Source organism: Geotrypetes seraphini, chromosome 1 (genome assembly GCF_902459505.1).
Source record: "Geotrypetes seraphini chromosome 1, aGeoSer1.1, whole genome shotgun sequence".
Lineage (NCBI taxonomy): Eukaryota > Metazoa > Chordata > Amphibia > Gymnophiona > Dermophiidae > Geotrypetes > Geotrypetes seraphini.
Genome location: NC_047084.1, coordinates 435,252,681 through 435,266,982, shown reverse-complemented (window position 1 = coordinate 435,266,982; position 14,302 = coordinate 435,252,681). Strand labels below are relative to the sequence as shown.

The following is a 14,302-nucleotide window of genomic DNA, read 5'->3' as shown; positions in this document are numbered from 1 at the left end:
TTAAATACTAAAATGGCTCCTAAATGTTTTAAAGCACACTAATGAACCAAATGCGCATCCCTACTAAATATGTTGGTGTCAACATGCCCACATTTCAAAAGACTAATGGCCAGACATATACTGAAAAAGCACAAGCAACTTCCTACCGTTAAACTGTCATCCTCTTTGTTTTCTCCATTAGATGACTGCGTGAGTGAACAGCAAAACAAACAAAAAAAAATGAAAGAGAATGATTATGGAATATGGAATGCAGACTTAACATTAATACACACAAATGAGACAAGGGCTATGTTCTTATGTTTATATGCTGATGTATTTGAATATGAGCTAAGATGCGAAATACAGGAGAACATGAAAAAAGATATATACAATTGGAATGACTCATGGGAAAAATAGGAAAAAAAACTTTTCATTCTAGCTTCAGGCTTAGTCTCAGATCAAGGCTGAAACCCAATCTTATAAAAAAATGCTCTACTGTCCAAAAGCATAGGGAAAGCGGCACTAACTGTTCAAATCAATCCAAATTGCTCTAGGGATGCAGACTACAACTCTAAATGCACAACGATCTTTTCATGTAGCAGAATTAGCACAGAAGTACCTACTGCACTTGCAAAACCCCATTTTGCACAGCAGGTTGAGGTAGGAATTGGAACATCCAGATCAGGATATTCACAATTCCCTTGGTATTTTACCAAGTCTGCCCAATATGAAGCCTTTTGTAAAATATGCATAAGAGCGGCATCTTCCATGTATAGATGCTAGTCATTATACTTGGAACTGCTGGTGTTGAACACCTGTAAGTATAAGTGCCAGCTACTACATGTATGGGGATCTCATTTTAGAAACACATACTGGATATAGAAGCAGTACCAATTAAGCAGGAATTTAAGAAATACTCCTTCTATTGCTTGTTTCAAACCATTGCCAAAAGTGAGCACTCTGATGAAATTTATACCCGAGAGCTGAGAAGAGCAGAGGCAGCCCTGATACTGGTGGTTGCCAAGCTCTGTTCGGGGCTGGTAACTGGGACCTCGGCAGGGAGCTACCCCAGAGTCTCTTCTCGAAGGAGGGGAAAGCTACCAGAATGTGGCTCAGAACTAGTAGCCCAATGGAGGCAACAAGCTGCTGCAGTGAAATGGGCACAAGCGGCTCCGTATGGGAGAAGGCTCCCTGGAGACTAGTAGCAGAGGTAGAGCGCTCTTGGGAGGGCAAGGGCCCTCAAAGCTAAAGGATAATCAACAGGAAGCTGCCAGCCAGGAAGGACAGTACCCAATGTTCCCTAAGAGCTCCCATGGATTAGATGAGAACTTGGGGACTGGGGGAGGGTGGATTGAAAGGGAAATGAGGGATCTAGGTATACAGCCACACCCATCTAGTGACTAAGTTAAGAAACTTGGGAGGAGCCTACAAACATAGTGTTGGCAGTTAGAACTAAGATGTATAAATTTGAACTGAGAGTAAAAGGTTCAAGAGACCTCAAACAAAAGGTTTGAATATCTGAATAGTATATAAAAGCTGTGGAATTAACTGCAGTAGTATTGGTTTAAGTGTGGAAGTATTGAAATTGTTAAAAGCTAGAGGTAGGTTATATAAATGGTCAGGAACTACTTCACAGGTCATACACCTGATGGGCCGCCGCGGGAGCGGCTGCTGGGCGTGATGGACCTCTGGTCTGACCCAGTGGAGGCAACTTCTTATGTTCTATTCCTGACAACTTGTTTCATGATTAGGCCTACAGTATGTACATAGTTCAAATTAATCAGTTTAATCTATTAGCCCACCTTGTTTTTTAATTTTTCCTGGGGGGAGGGGAGGGTGAACCCACCCGCTAACACTTCTTTTCCCCAGGTGGAGACACCGAATGCTAACAGAGTGAGGGACCAATGGAGAATGCCTTCAGGAGACTCCAGCCAGGTTAGGCCCCAGACCCAGAGATGCCCTGAAAGGGGAGTTACACATACATATATATAGTCTGGTTGATATTTGGTGCTAATTGGCTGACCAGGAATGGCTATTAAGGGGGAAATGGCTGGCTATCTACCACTGAATTTCCCCATTTGGCAGATTGGCCCATGACCAGCTATATTTCACAACATAGCCAGTCATTGCCAATATTTGCCAGCTAAGTTCAGCAGCCAGAGAGACCCACTTAAAAAACAGGTCTATCTTTGGTCGCTAGGAATTAGTCAGCCAACTGATGAATATCAGCATAGCTGGCTGTGTCTCGGCCATCCAACCCCTCTCCCATCTCCTTGGTCACCAGGTGCAGCACCAACATTGAATTTAAGGTTTCACAGCCGAGCGCAGGAGATAGCTGGCCGCCTCCCATGGTCTGAAAATTGGTCCCATTATGTATAGCCATCTAAGCAAACAGGCTCTACTTGTGATTTAAAAACAGTTATACAGAATATTGTCCCATTTTATACTTTAATAAAAAAGATTTAAATATAAAATCACTAGCTGATGACCCGGCGTTGCACGGGTATTTAATTATAGCAATAACACAGTAAATGGATTGAAATAAAGATACTTTATAGTGATGAATGAAATTATTTTTTTACAGCTTTATAAAAAGTACAATAATCAAATTATAATGTGAAATATTTGACAAAATGAATACAATACAACTAACACAAAACTTGATTATAAACAACAATTTTAGTTTCACCTCCAGGAGCAAGAACATATAAATTCTTGGGTGAACCCACCCTTGATCAAGCAACATAGAGTTGTCCATGGGAAAAACAGGGGGATCTTAAATCTACTCCACAGTATGTAATAGTCTGTCCCTGTGATTTGTTGATTGTGATAGAGAATGCAAGTCTCACTGGAATTTGCAATCTCTTAAACTGAAAAGGAAGATCTGTTGGAATAAGTGGCATCCAAAAGTTTCAGTATTGATGTAAACAACTCAATATGTGGAAACTCAGGTTGAAAATAAACTCCATGTAGTTTGTTCCTGGTTCAGAATGGAACCTGTGTTCCTAGTTCAGGATATGTGAGTACTCATGTAATGTAATAACATTATGAACTGGGGTGCATGAAGGAAACAGTTACAAACACAGTTAGAACATACAAACTCTATATGTATGGTGTCTGTGGTAGAATAGAAACGATGTCCCTAGTGGTTATAGTGTCATAGAAAGTGTTTTATAGTTGGAATTACAGTGAGAATGGCAGCTTTTTACATTTTTTCCATTGACATGAATGGGTGAAATCTGATTTTCTGTTTGTAGCTCCGCCCACGTGTGCAGGTGGGCAGCAAGACCCCCAGAACATATCACCCCAGGTTGTGAGGGATCTGCATACCAAGTTTTGTTCAAATCGGTCAAGCCGGTTTTGAATTACTGTGAGAATGGCAGCTTTTTACATTTTTTCCATTGACATGAATGGGTGAAATGTGAATTTCTGTTTGTAGCTCCGCCCACGTGTGCAGGTAGGCCGCGAGACCCCCAGAACATATCACCCCAGGTTGTGAGGGATCTGCATACCAAGTTTTGTTCAAATCGGTCAAGCCGGTTTTGAATTACTGTGAGAATGGCAGCTTTTTACATTTTTTCCATTGACATGAATGGGTGAAATGTGAATTTCTGTTTGTAGCTCTGCCCACGTGTGCAGGTAGGCTGCGAGACCCCCAGAACATATCACCCCAGGTAGTGAGGGATCAGCATACCAAGTTTCGTTCAAATCGGTCAAGCCGTTTTTGCGTGATCGCGGTACATACATACACACACACATACCTCTGATTTTATATATATAGATAAGTATCCAAGGCTTGTGCAGATGAGGACAGAGTCCATAGGGACGGGGTGGGGATGAGGACAGAGCCTGTGGAGATAGGGACAAGCGTTGCTCCTGTGTCAGTGTGTGGTAGAAATACAGATGAAATATTACAACAAGAACTATGGCTTATTCTTGAGTTAAATATCTGTTTTTCTGTGAAATATGTTCAAAAGAGTTTCTTTCACAATTCAAGAATAACTATTTGTGTATCTGCTTTATTTTATGTAAGGATTGTTCAATGGCTTAAGACTGCCCTAAGTTTAAGAAATTATTAAAAACCCAGTTTGTTGATGCCTTTATGTAGAGGTTGCAGTGAGTTTCATAGGTTTCAGTTCTTGGAAAATTTATTATGCAAGCTGTTTGTTATTGCTTATATATAGATTGCAGAAAATCCTGTATGGTGTATGTGGATAATATGGTTGAAAGTTATTTAATTTTATGAATGTTTACTGCTAGGAAACTGCTTCGAAATTCGGCAGTGTACAAATTTTTTTAAATAAATAAATATAAGTAATCAAGTGGTTCATAAATGTCTGTTTCTATGAAATATATTGATTAGCAAGTCATCTCAGTGGATCTGATTACTGACTTTTTATTGGGACTCAAGTACATTCTTCTTAGAATAACTTTTCATTTGTAATTTTCACTTTGTGCATAAACACTTTTTTTTCTTTTTGTCAGCCATTAGTACCTTTCTTTTTTTTAAATTCTTTATTCATTTTATAACTTACATCAAGTACATCAATATTGATATTAACATTGTAACAGATAATTTACTTGAGATTTTACAATTGATCTTTATCAAATTAAATTTATTTCCCACCCTCCCTTCATTTTATATTTCATAAAATCATTTTCTTCAATAATAAAATCCCCCCTCCCCATTTTCCATTTGTACTAAACAGGGAAGAAAAATATATACTTATTCTTTACAATATTCTGATAATGGCCTCCACACATCCTGAAATTTATTAAAATTCCCTTTTTGAATGGCTATTGTTCTTCCATTTTATAAATATGGCATACTGAATTCCACCAAAAACTAAAGTTCAGTCTATTCCAACTTTTCCAATTATGTGTTAGTTGTTGTATGGCAACTCCTGTCAAAATGTATCCTTGGATGCAGAGAAGGCTTTCGACCGAGTGGAATGGACCTTCATGTATCAAGCAATGGAATGGTTTGGTATAGGTTCAGGATTTGTTTAAGGGAATAGCCCAAAAAGAAATCAAACGTCTACAGATCATACAAAACACATCCATTAGGCTTATTTCAAAAGCTAAAAAATTTGAGCATATAACACCTCTTCTTAAGGAAGCCCATTGGCTTCCAGTGGCCCACAGAATATTATACAAACTTAGCTTGCTCACTTTTAAATCTTTTCTTTTTAAAACTCCTGCTTTTATTCATAAATTATTAATCCCTTACTCTTCTAATAGAACTCTAAGATCAGATGAACAGCATTTATTAACGATCCCTTCGCTAAAAATAATAAATACGCGCCGGCAGTATATTTTTTCAGTCACAGCTCCTCAAACCTGGAATTCTCTCCCTAGTTATTTACGAGAAGAAATCACTTTAGAAAAATTCAAAACTAAACTGAAAACTTTCCTTTTTAACGACGCCTTCACAATTTAACCCCAGCGAAAAATTTTTCTTTTTAAGAATTTTAATAAGTCTTAGAACCAACCTTTTCTTCTTTCCACAATCTCATATTTAATCATCTTCCTTTTTTACCCCTTCCTTATGTGTTTTCCATTTTTGTATCCCACTCTTTAATTATATATTGTAATTTCTTCCCCGACCTATCCCTTTGTTTCCAGTTCTTGTCAAATTGTCTGTGTCCCATCAGTCTTTATTTATTTTATATATCTTTTTTACTGTAATTTTAATTACTTCTAAATCGCTTTGAAGAATGACAAAGCGATTAATCAAATACATATTAAACTTGAAACTTGAAACTTGATTTATACAAATGAGCCATTAGTATCTTTCAATAAATTTGTGCTACTCATTAAAAAACAAAAAAACATTCCCTTGACATGAAACTGTCATTAGGCACTTTAGCCATGCCTTCTTCTGTTTGAAACAGACTGTGCCAAAAAGAGACTGTAGTGTGTGTGTGGTGCAGTGGTTGGATCTACAGCCTCAGCACCCTGGGGTTGTGGGTTCAAACCCCGCGCTGCTCCTTGTGACCCTGGGCAAGTCACTTAATCCTCCATAGCCCCAGGTACGTTAGATAGATTGTGAGCCCACCGGGACAGAGAGGGAAAATGCTTGAGTACCTGATTGTAAAAAACCACTTAGATAACCTTGATAAGTGGTATATCAAATCCTAATAAAAAAAAACTCTATTAGACACATCCAAGCGCATGTATACATTTTCTGTTTTTAGCAGGAATAGGTACACTGCTGGAGTTTAACAGAAGCAAAAGCTAAGCGGAACATTAAACAGTTCACCCAGCAAGTTCTTGTTTTTAATGACTTATGTTGGTTCGCTTATTTCTATACACCTTACTTGTGTCTTTCTAAGATTGATGACAAGTGTACTAACACTGCCTTCACATTGCTTCAATTCTGATTCATTGAGTATACCTGTTCAGTAACATTGTTTTATTATGGCGATTCACAAAACTCGATGATTGTTTGTAGCTTTGTAAACTGCTTAAGTCTAGGCAGGTTAGAAATTTATAAAATAAATTATCTCCTATAGAACTTCTTGGAATATATACATTACATCATACTTATTAACCGCGTTACTGAAAAGTTCTACGCAGTTTACAAAGATTATTAATAATAAACATGGTCCATGGAATAAAATGAATTAAGTAGTCAAATATTTAGAGAAAAGGTAAGTTTTCAACTTTTTTCTACAATGTTTATAGGCATCTGATGTAAGCAACAATGAACAAAATTCTTTTTCGTGAGAAGCCGCCTGAGATGCTAAAGAATGATTATGGAATTTCTTGCTTTTACAGCCCTTTACAGGAGGAAAATTGAACAAGGCATGAATTTTTCTGCTGTATTTATATGTGGCTATGGAGAAACTATCAACCAGGTAGATAGGGCTGAGCCATATAGAACTGCTCGTATTGCTTTAGTATCTTTACAAAAAACAACTGTGGCGGGTGGGGTGAATTTTTCAAACTTTTATAGGTACCATCAGGCCTATATACTGCATCAGGGTATGTATTGGATCCCTTCTGAGCTTATGGAACATCTCCCTGATTGGCTCTACTTAGAGTGGCAACTTATGTCTCCATTACAGTTGTTTCATGTGTTGAGTATCAAATTACCCGGATATGTTAAGGACAATAGCATTTTATTTGACACCTGGAAAACCTTGAAATTTATTAACAACTTAATAGATATTCCAGTGGAGAAATCCACGTGTCAATCCTTATAGCTAAGCTCCAAGATTCAAATTGGCGAGTCTAAGATCTTCTGGAAGCATTGGATGCAGGTAGGTATACGTACACTAGATAATGTTTTATCAGATGGGAAAATGCTTGATTTTTCACGACTGAAACAATCATTCGGTATTTCAAAGTCTCAAATTTATAAGTGGTTGCAGTTGAAGCAAGCCATTCAGAAGGGGTTCCCTGATTGGCAAAATCTAAAAAATCAGTATAGCTTGCCGGTCCTATGCTTCCAGACAGATTTCCTAGGGCATCAGGCCGCCCAGTGGTATAAATTAATATCTGGTTATATGAATAAGAAACAAAAAAACTAGTCTTAGAGACATTTGGAGCATTGAGATAAAGCAGCAGATTTCTGCGTCTTAATGGCCATGAATTTGGACTTGGATGATGAGATGTACGGTGTCAGCATCTATGAGACAAACTTTGTTGTTGCTTAGAAGTTTTTGGACCCCTGCTAGATTACAAAAGTTAGATAGTTCAAAATCTAATAGATGCTGGCACTGTCATCTTGATATAGGGACACTGGATAGAAACATAGAAATAGACGGCAGATAAGGGCCACGGCCCATCTAGTCTGCCCACCCCAATGACCCTCTCCCCTACCGTTCTCTGTGAATAGATCCCACATGTCTATCCCATTTGGCCTTAAAATCAGGCACGCTGCTGGCCTCAATAACCTGAAGTGGAAGACTATTCCAGCGATCAACCACCCTTTCAGTGAAAAAGAATTTCCTGATGTCCCCGTGCAGTTTCCCGCTCCTGATTTTCCACCGATGCCCCCTTGTTGCCGCGGGACCCTTGAAAAAGAAGATATCTTCTTCCACCTCGATGCGGCCCGTGAGATACTTGAATGTCTCGATCATGTCACCCCTCTCTCTGCGTTCCTTGAGTGAGTACAGCTGCAACTTATCCAGCCGTTCCTCGTACGGGAGATCCTTGAGTCCCGAGACCATCCGGGTGGCCATTCTCTGGACCGACTCCAGTCTCAGCACATCCTTACGGTAACGCGGCCTCCAGAATTGCACACAGTATTCTAGGTGGGGCCTCACCATGGATCTATACAATGGCATAATGACTTCAGGCTTACGGCTGACAAAACTCCTGCGTATGCAACCTATGATTTGCCTTGCCTTGGATGAAGCTTGCTCCACTTGATTGGCAGTCTTCATGTTCTCACTGACGATCACCCCTAAGTCTCGTTCTGCTTCAGTTCTTGTTAGGATCTCGCCATTAAGGGTGTAAGTCTTATATGGATTTTGGCTGCCCAGGTGAATGACTTTGCATTTTTTGGCATTGAAGCTGAGTTGCCAGGACTAGACCAGCGCTCCAGTAGGAGTAGGTCGTGCATCATGTTGTCGGACATTGAATTTATGTCTGTTGTGCTTTTGCCCACTACATTGCTTAGTTTGGTGTCATCGGCAAATAATGTTATTTTACCTCGCAGCCCTTCTGCCAAGTCTCTTATAAAGATGTTGAATAGGATCGGGCCCAGGACCGAGCCCTGCGGCACTCCACTGATTACCTCCGTCATTTCGGAAGGGGTGCCGTTCACCACTACCCTCTGAAGCCTACCTCCAAGCCAGTTCCCAACCCATTTCGTCAATGTGTCGCCCAATCCTATAGAACTCATCTTGCTCAGCAACCTGCGGTGTGGTACACTATCGAATGCTTTACTGAAGTCCAGGTATACGATATCCAGGGACTCCCCATCATCCAGCTTCCTCGTCACCCAGTCAAAGAAGCTGATCAGGTTGGATTGGCAGGATCTCCCCTTAGTAAATCCATGTTGACGGGGATCCCGTAGATTCTCCTCGTTCAGGATCGTATCCAATTGGCGTTTGATTAGAGTTTCCATTAGTTTGCACACTATTGATGTGAGACTCACCGGTCTGTAGTTTGCTGTCTCCATCTTGGAGCCTTTCTTGTGGAGTGGAATGACGTTAGCCATCTTCTAGTCCAACGGGACATTACCCGTACTAAGGAAGAGATTGAAGAGCGCGGATAGCGGTTCCGCCAAGACATCACACAACTCCCTGAGCACCCTGGGGTGTAGGTTGTCAGGTCCCATTGCCTTGTTAACCTTAAGCTTTGACAGCTCGCAGTAGACACCGCTGGGTGTAAACTCGAAATTACTAAACGGGTCATCTGCGTCAACCCTTGTCTGTAGCTGAGGGCCGAGTCCTGGCGCCTCGCGGGTGAAGACTGAGCAGAAGTATTCATTTTAACAATTGGCTTTTTCCGAGTCCGCTTCTACATAGTCTCCATCTGGTTTCCTAAGACGTACTATCCCACCTGAGTTCTTATTTCTGTCACTGATATACCTGAAGGATTTATCTCCTTTCTGGATGTTCTTCGCTAGAGACTCCTCCATGCGGAATTTGGCCTCCCTAACTGCTGTTTTGATGGCTTTTGACTCGGTCAGATAGACTTCCCTAGAGTCCTGTTTCCCTGATTATTTGTAAAAGATGAATGCTTTTTTCTTCTCCTTGATGAGGTCCGAAATCTCTGCAGAGAATCACTGTGGCTTATTGTTCCTTCGCCGTTTACTTACTGATTTAACATAGCAGTTTGTTGCTTCTTGTATGGTGGCTTTCAAAGTCGACCACATTTCTTCCACGTTAACGGTTTCTGCTTGGCTTTGTAGTGCCTGGTGAACGAAGTATCCCATTTCTTTGAAGTTTGTGTCCTTGAATTTGAGGACCTTGATCAGTGTGGTAGATTTAGTGAAACCTTTCCTGAGATTGAACCATACCATGTTGTGGTCACTGGAGGCCAATGTGTCGCCCACTGAGACCTCTGTGACACTTTCTCCATTGGTAAGTATCAGGTCCAGAATTGCCTGATCCCTTGTTGGTTCCAACACCAGTTGCCTAAGTCTTGCTCCCTTCATAGAGTTTAATAGCCTCCTGCTCTGCCGGAAGCAGAGGAAAGCATGTCCCAAGCCACATCAGGCATGTTGAAGTCACCTAACAATACTGTGTCCCCACGCAAGGTGATATTCTCTATATCTCCGATTAATTCCATATCTAGGTCATCCTGTTGTTTTGGGGGGTCTGTATATTACGCCAAAATACAGACATTTGTCCTTCCCTCTGGCCAAATTTACCCAAAGGGATTCCCCAGTGTAGTGGACATCTGTGTAGTGATTCTGGTGACCTTAATGTCATCTTTAGTATATAATGCTACACCTCCTCCCATTTTGCCCTCCCTGTCCCGGCGAAGCAAGTTGTAACCTGGTATGACCATGTCCCACCTGTGGGAGTCCGTGAGCCAGGTCTCAGATATCGCCACCACATCCAGGTCGGCATTCTTCATTTCTGTTTCTAATTCCAGAATCTTGTTTCCCAGACTGTGGGCGTTTACGTACATAGCCCTCCATGTTGTATGTTTGTTACGTCTCAGTGGGGATGTTCCCGCTTGAGCTACTTGGACACCTTTAGCATTATTTGCATGTTTTGTACTTTCCCTAGACCCAAAGTTACAACATGCACCTATTCCGGACTCCCGAGACCCAGAACTACAGTGTGTTCCTATCCCAGACTCGGAAATGTGTGTACCCTGTGGGGGTATTCCCGCTTGGGCTACTTGAACTCCTTTAGTACAATTTGCAATGTGTGTTCTCTCACTGGACCCAGAATTACAATGTGTACTCCCCCTAGACCCAGAATTACAATGTGTACTCTCCTTAGACCCAGAATTACAATGTGACCCAGAATTATAATGTGAGCCAACCCCAGACTCGAAAGTGTGTATACTCTCCCCTGACCCAGATCGGTTTTTACTTACCTTAGTCTCAAAAAAGTATTGGCAGCTTAGCTCGCCAGGTAGGTTGTTTGTGCCCGTACCCTCCCCCAACTTACCTAGTTTAAAGCCCTGTGTAGTAGGCGGGCTAGACGGTGTCCAAGGGTTCTTCCCTCTTCTGGTCAGGTGTAATCCGTCTGGTCCCTGTAGTCCTTGTAATGCCTCTCCATGGTGCAAGAACCCAAAGTTCATCTCCTTGCACCATCCCTGCAGCCAGTCGTTTGCCCTCTAGATGCGATCCTCCCTGGATCGTCTGCTATTCTATTGTCCTTTGATACTCAACTTTTGGAAGTCAATATGGGGACAGATTTATACCATACTGGAGTCATCGATTCCATTGACGTATGAGGTTGTCATATGTAGGATGATATTGCATATTAAACCCTCATTGGACAGATATAAATGTTGGTTTTTCCTTATTATGACTGGGATAGCCATGAAAATGATTACTCGTAATTGGAAAAATTGGGATCGCCTAGTTTTACTTTTTGGTGGGCGAATTTATGCTTAAGTTATAAGTATGAGAAAATGAATGCTGACATGCTGGGGCATACTAAGATATTCAAATTAGTTTGGGGTCCATTGACATCGTTTGTGGATTCGTTATAGTTGTCTTTTATCTTTATTTTCCGTTGTTTTAGCACCCACACATCCAGGGGAGGGGGAGGGGGGTATATCTTTTGTTTGGTATTATTCCCTGAAAGAAAATGTTGGATGGGAGAGGGGTTTTTATTTATTTATTTATATTGATACTGATTGATTATAAGTGCTTATTATGATTATTAATATCTGTATGTATATTGTTTTGCGCTTTTTGTTAGCTTTGAAAACTTAATAAAGATTTTTTTAAAAAAAGAACTTTATAGAAAAAACAGCCCAATTTGAACAATACCCGGGCCTCCACAGGTAACCAGTGGAGTTCACAGTAAAACAACGTGACATGATCGTATTTCTTCAATCCATAGATCAGTCTAACTGCTGTATTTTGAATCAGTATTAATCTCGACAACTGACTTTATATATTGCCAATATAAAATCTTTGTATTATGTGCCTACAGGAATAAGGTTAATTAACTTGGGGGAGATTATGTTAACTTAAATTCTCCTGATAGTTTGGATCTTACAAAGTTTTAGGAGTCATCTAGTGATGGAATTGAAAAACATGCTACATTACTAATTTCATTGTCTATAGAGAAGAAAATGTTAATTTTGAAAGCATACTTTAAAAAGAAGCATGTATGTTTTTGTGGACATACTGCTTTAATGTTTATGGATGCATCTATGCCAATGCAGCTGAGACTTAAAGCCTTTATAAAGTTTAAGCCTAAAGTTTTAGCTGTGGAAGGCTCATTCTTTTTTAAATTCTTTTTAAAATCTCCTGCTGAATGGGTCAGTTGCCTCAGCAGCTCTAATATAACTAAAAGTATCTACTTATTTTTACAGAATACTAGTTAACACTAAATGTAATCACTTAGTAGCCTTATAACTGCTGCAAATGTACATGCCTACATATATGCAGGTTCTATACCACCATTCTCAGTCAAAAACTCAATATTGTATAATGGGTCCTCAGATGGCTGCCCTGGACTTTAATTTATAGTCCAGTTTTCCTGTCCAATTCTTCACAATTCCATATAGATGTTTTTTATATGTATACTTTTCCTTTTTATAAATTCATTGACATTTTTCAACAATGATATATTGAATTTTTCTTTCCCACTAATGTGAGGATATATTCACTTTACCTTCCTTTAAGTTCAAAATACTTTATTTTAAATTTTTATAATATACAAAACCATGAATTTTTCATAAGTCGCCTCTCTCAGCATGATTATATTTTAAATCTCTTCCTTAGGGTTGAGGCTCCTCATTTTACTGTTATCGTTTTTACTTTTTTCTCGAGTTGTCCGTGGGGACAGAAATGGTGCTGCATTCAGTCACCATGTCATTCTCTAGATCAGTGGCTCCCAAACCTGTCCTGGAGGACCCCCAGGCCAGTCGGGTTTTCAGGTTAGTCCTAATGAATAAGCATGAGAGAGATGTGCATATAATGGAGGTGCCAGGCATGCAAATCTGCTCCATGCATATTCATTAGGGCTAACCTGAAAACCTGACCGGCCTGTAGGTCCTCCAGGACAGGTTTGGGAACCACTGCTCTAGATAAAGGAACAAAAAGACTGCATGAGCAGAGGGTTGCGGTCACTATCACTAAGCATTTGGTGAATACTCTGGGTGCTCATGCAAGTCCAAATTGGAGTACTTTGAAAGGAAAGATATTTCCTGTTGGCTGGGAAATGTGTGCATAGGCTTTTTTGAGATCTAGAGAGCAGAACCAGTCATTCTTCTCCAATAGTGGTAATAAGATTCCCAGAGAGACCATGTAAAATTTCTCCTTCAAGTATTTGTTGAGAAATTGGAGGCCTCCATTCTTTTTCGGTACGAGGAAATACATTGAGTAGAACCCTCAGCCCCTCTCCTGCATAAGTACTTGCTTTATGGCATTGAGTTGGAAGAAGGCTGAGAGCTCTTCATGTTTCTATAAAGGTCTTTTGATGGAAGTTGAAATAAGATTCTCTTGGAGGATGGGTTGGGAGTCTTTTCTTCAAATGAAGGGCATAGCCCTGACTCACCACCTGAAGGATCCAGTGATCTGTTGTTATCAAAAACCATTGATGAGAATAGTGGATGAGTTGACCCCCTATGAAGAGCATCTGTGGTGAAGGTTCGGAAGTTCTGACAATGCTCTCTAATAGGAAGTCAAAACGACTGCTGTTTTGATTGAGGCTTTGACTATGACTTTCGTTGCCTCTGCTGTCTGGGTCACCTCTGATTTGAAGAGTAAATGGATGTTGGACACTGGCTGTACTTTCATTTGGTAAACTAAGAACATCTGGAGTTTGTAGAATGTCTTCTTGGAGCTTGAGACTCAGTTGATTTGGAAGACGACAAGGTAGTCATGCAATCTGTATGTCTCAATCTTTTGAGATGCTTCTTCTAGTCCAGGGGTCTCAAAGTCCCTCCTCGAGGGCTACAATCCAGTCGGGTTTTCAGGATTTCCCCAATGAATCTGCATGAGATCTATGTGCATGCACTGCTTTCAATGCATATTCATTGGGGAAATCCTGAAAACCCGACTGGATTGCGGCCCTCAAGGAGGGACTTTGAGATCCCTGTTCTAGTCCCTCTCAAAAAGATCATCTCCTATACAGGGTATATTGGAGAGAGAGTCTTGTACATTGGCGTCAAGTTCTGAAATTCTTAGCCGTACCTGGCTACGCATGACAATAGAGACTGCTGA

The 14,302-nt window shown here is 40.4% G+C and overlaps 1 protein-coding gene across 7 annotated transcripts in view; it reads right to left on the bottom strand.

Moving 5' to 3' along the window:
* The window catches only part of SLC24A2 (solute carrier family 24 member 2), a 478,660-nt gene that overhangs the window by 208,099 nt on the left and 256,259 nt on the right, over positions 1–14,302 (bottom strand). For 6 of the 7 annotated variants that reach the window (XM_033919559.1, XM_033919567.1, XM_033919576.1 and 3 more), the window contains one exon: positions 147–185. The exons of the other annotated variant lie outside the window; for it this stretch is intronic. In XM_033919559.1, the coding sequence (XP_033775450.1) occupies positions 147–185 (39 nt within the window). The remainder of the gene's footprint in view (positions 1–146; positions 186–14,302) is intronic. 7 annotated transcript variants of the gene reach the window in all.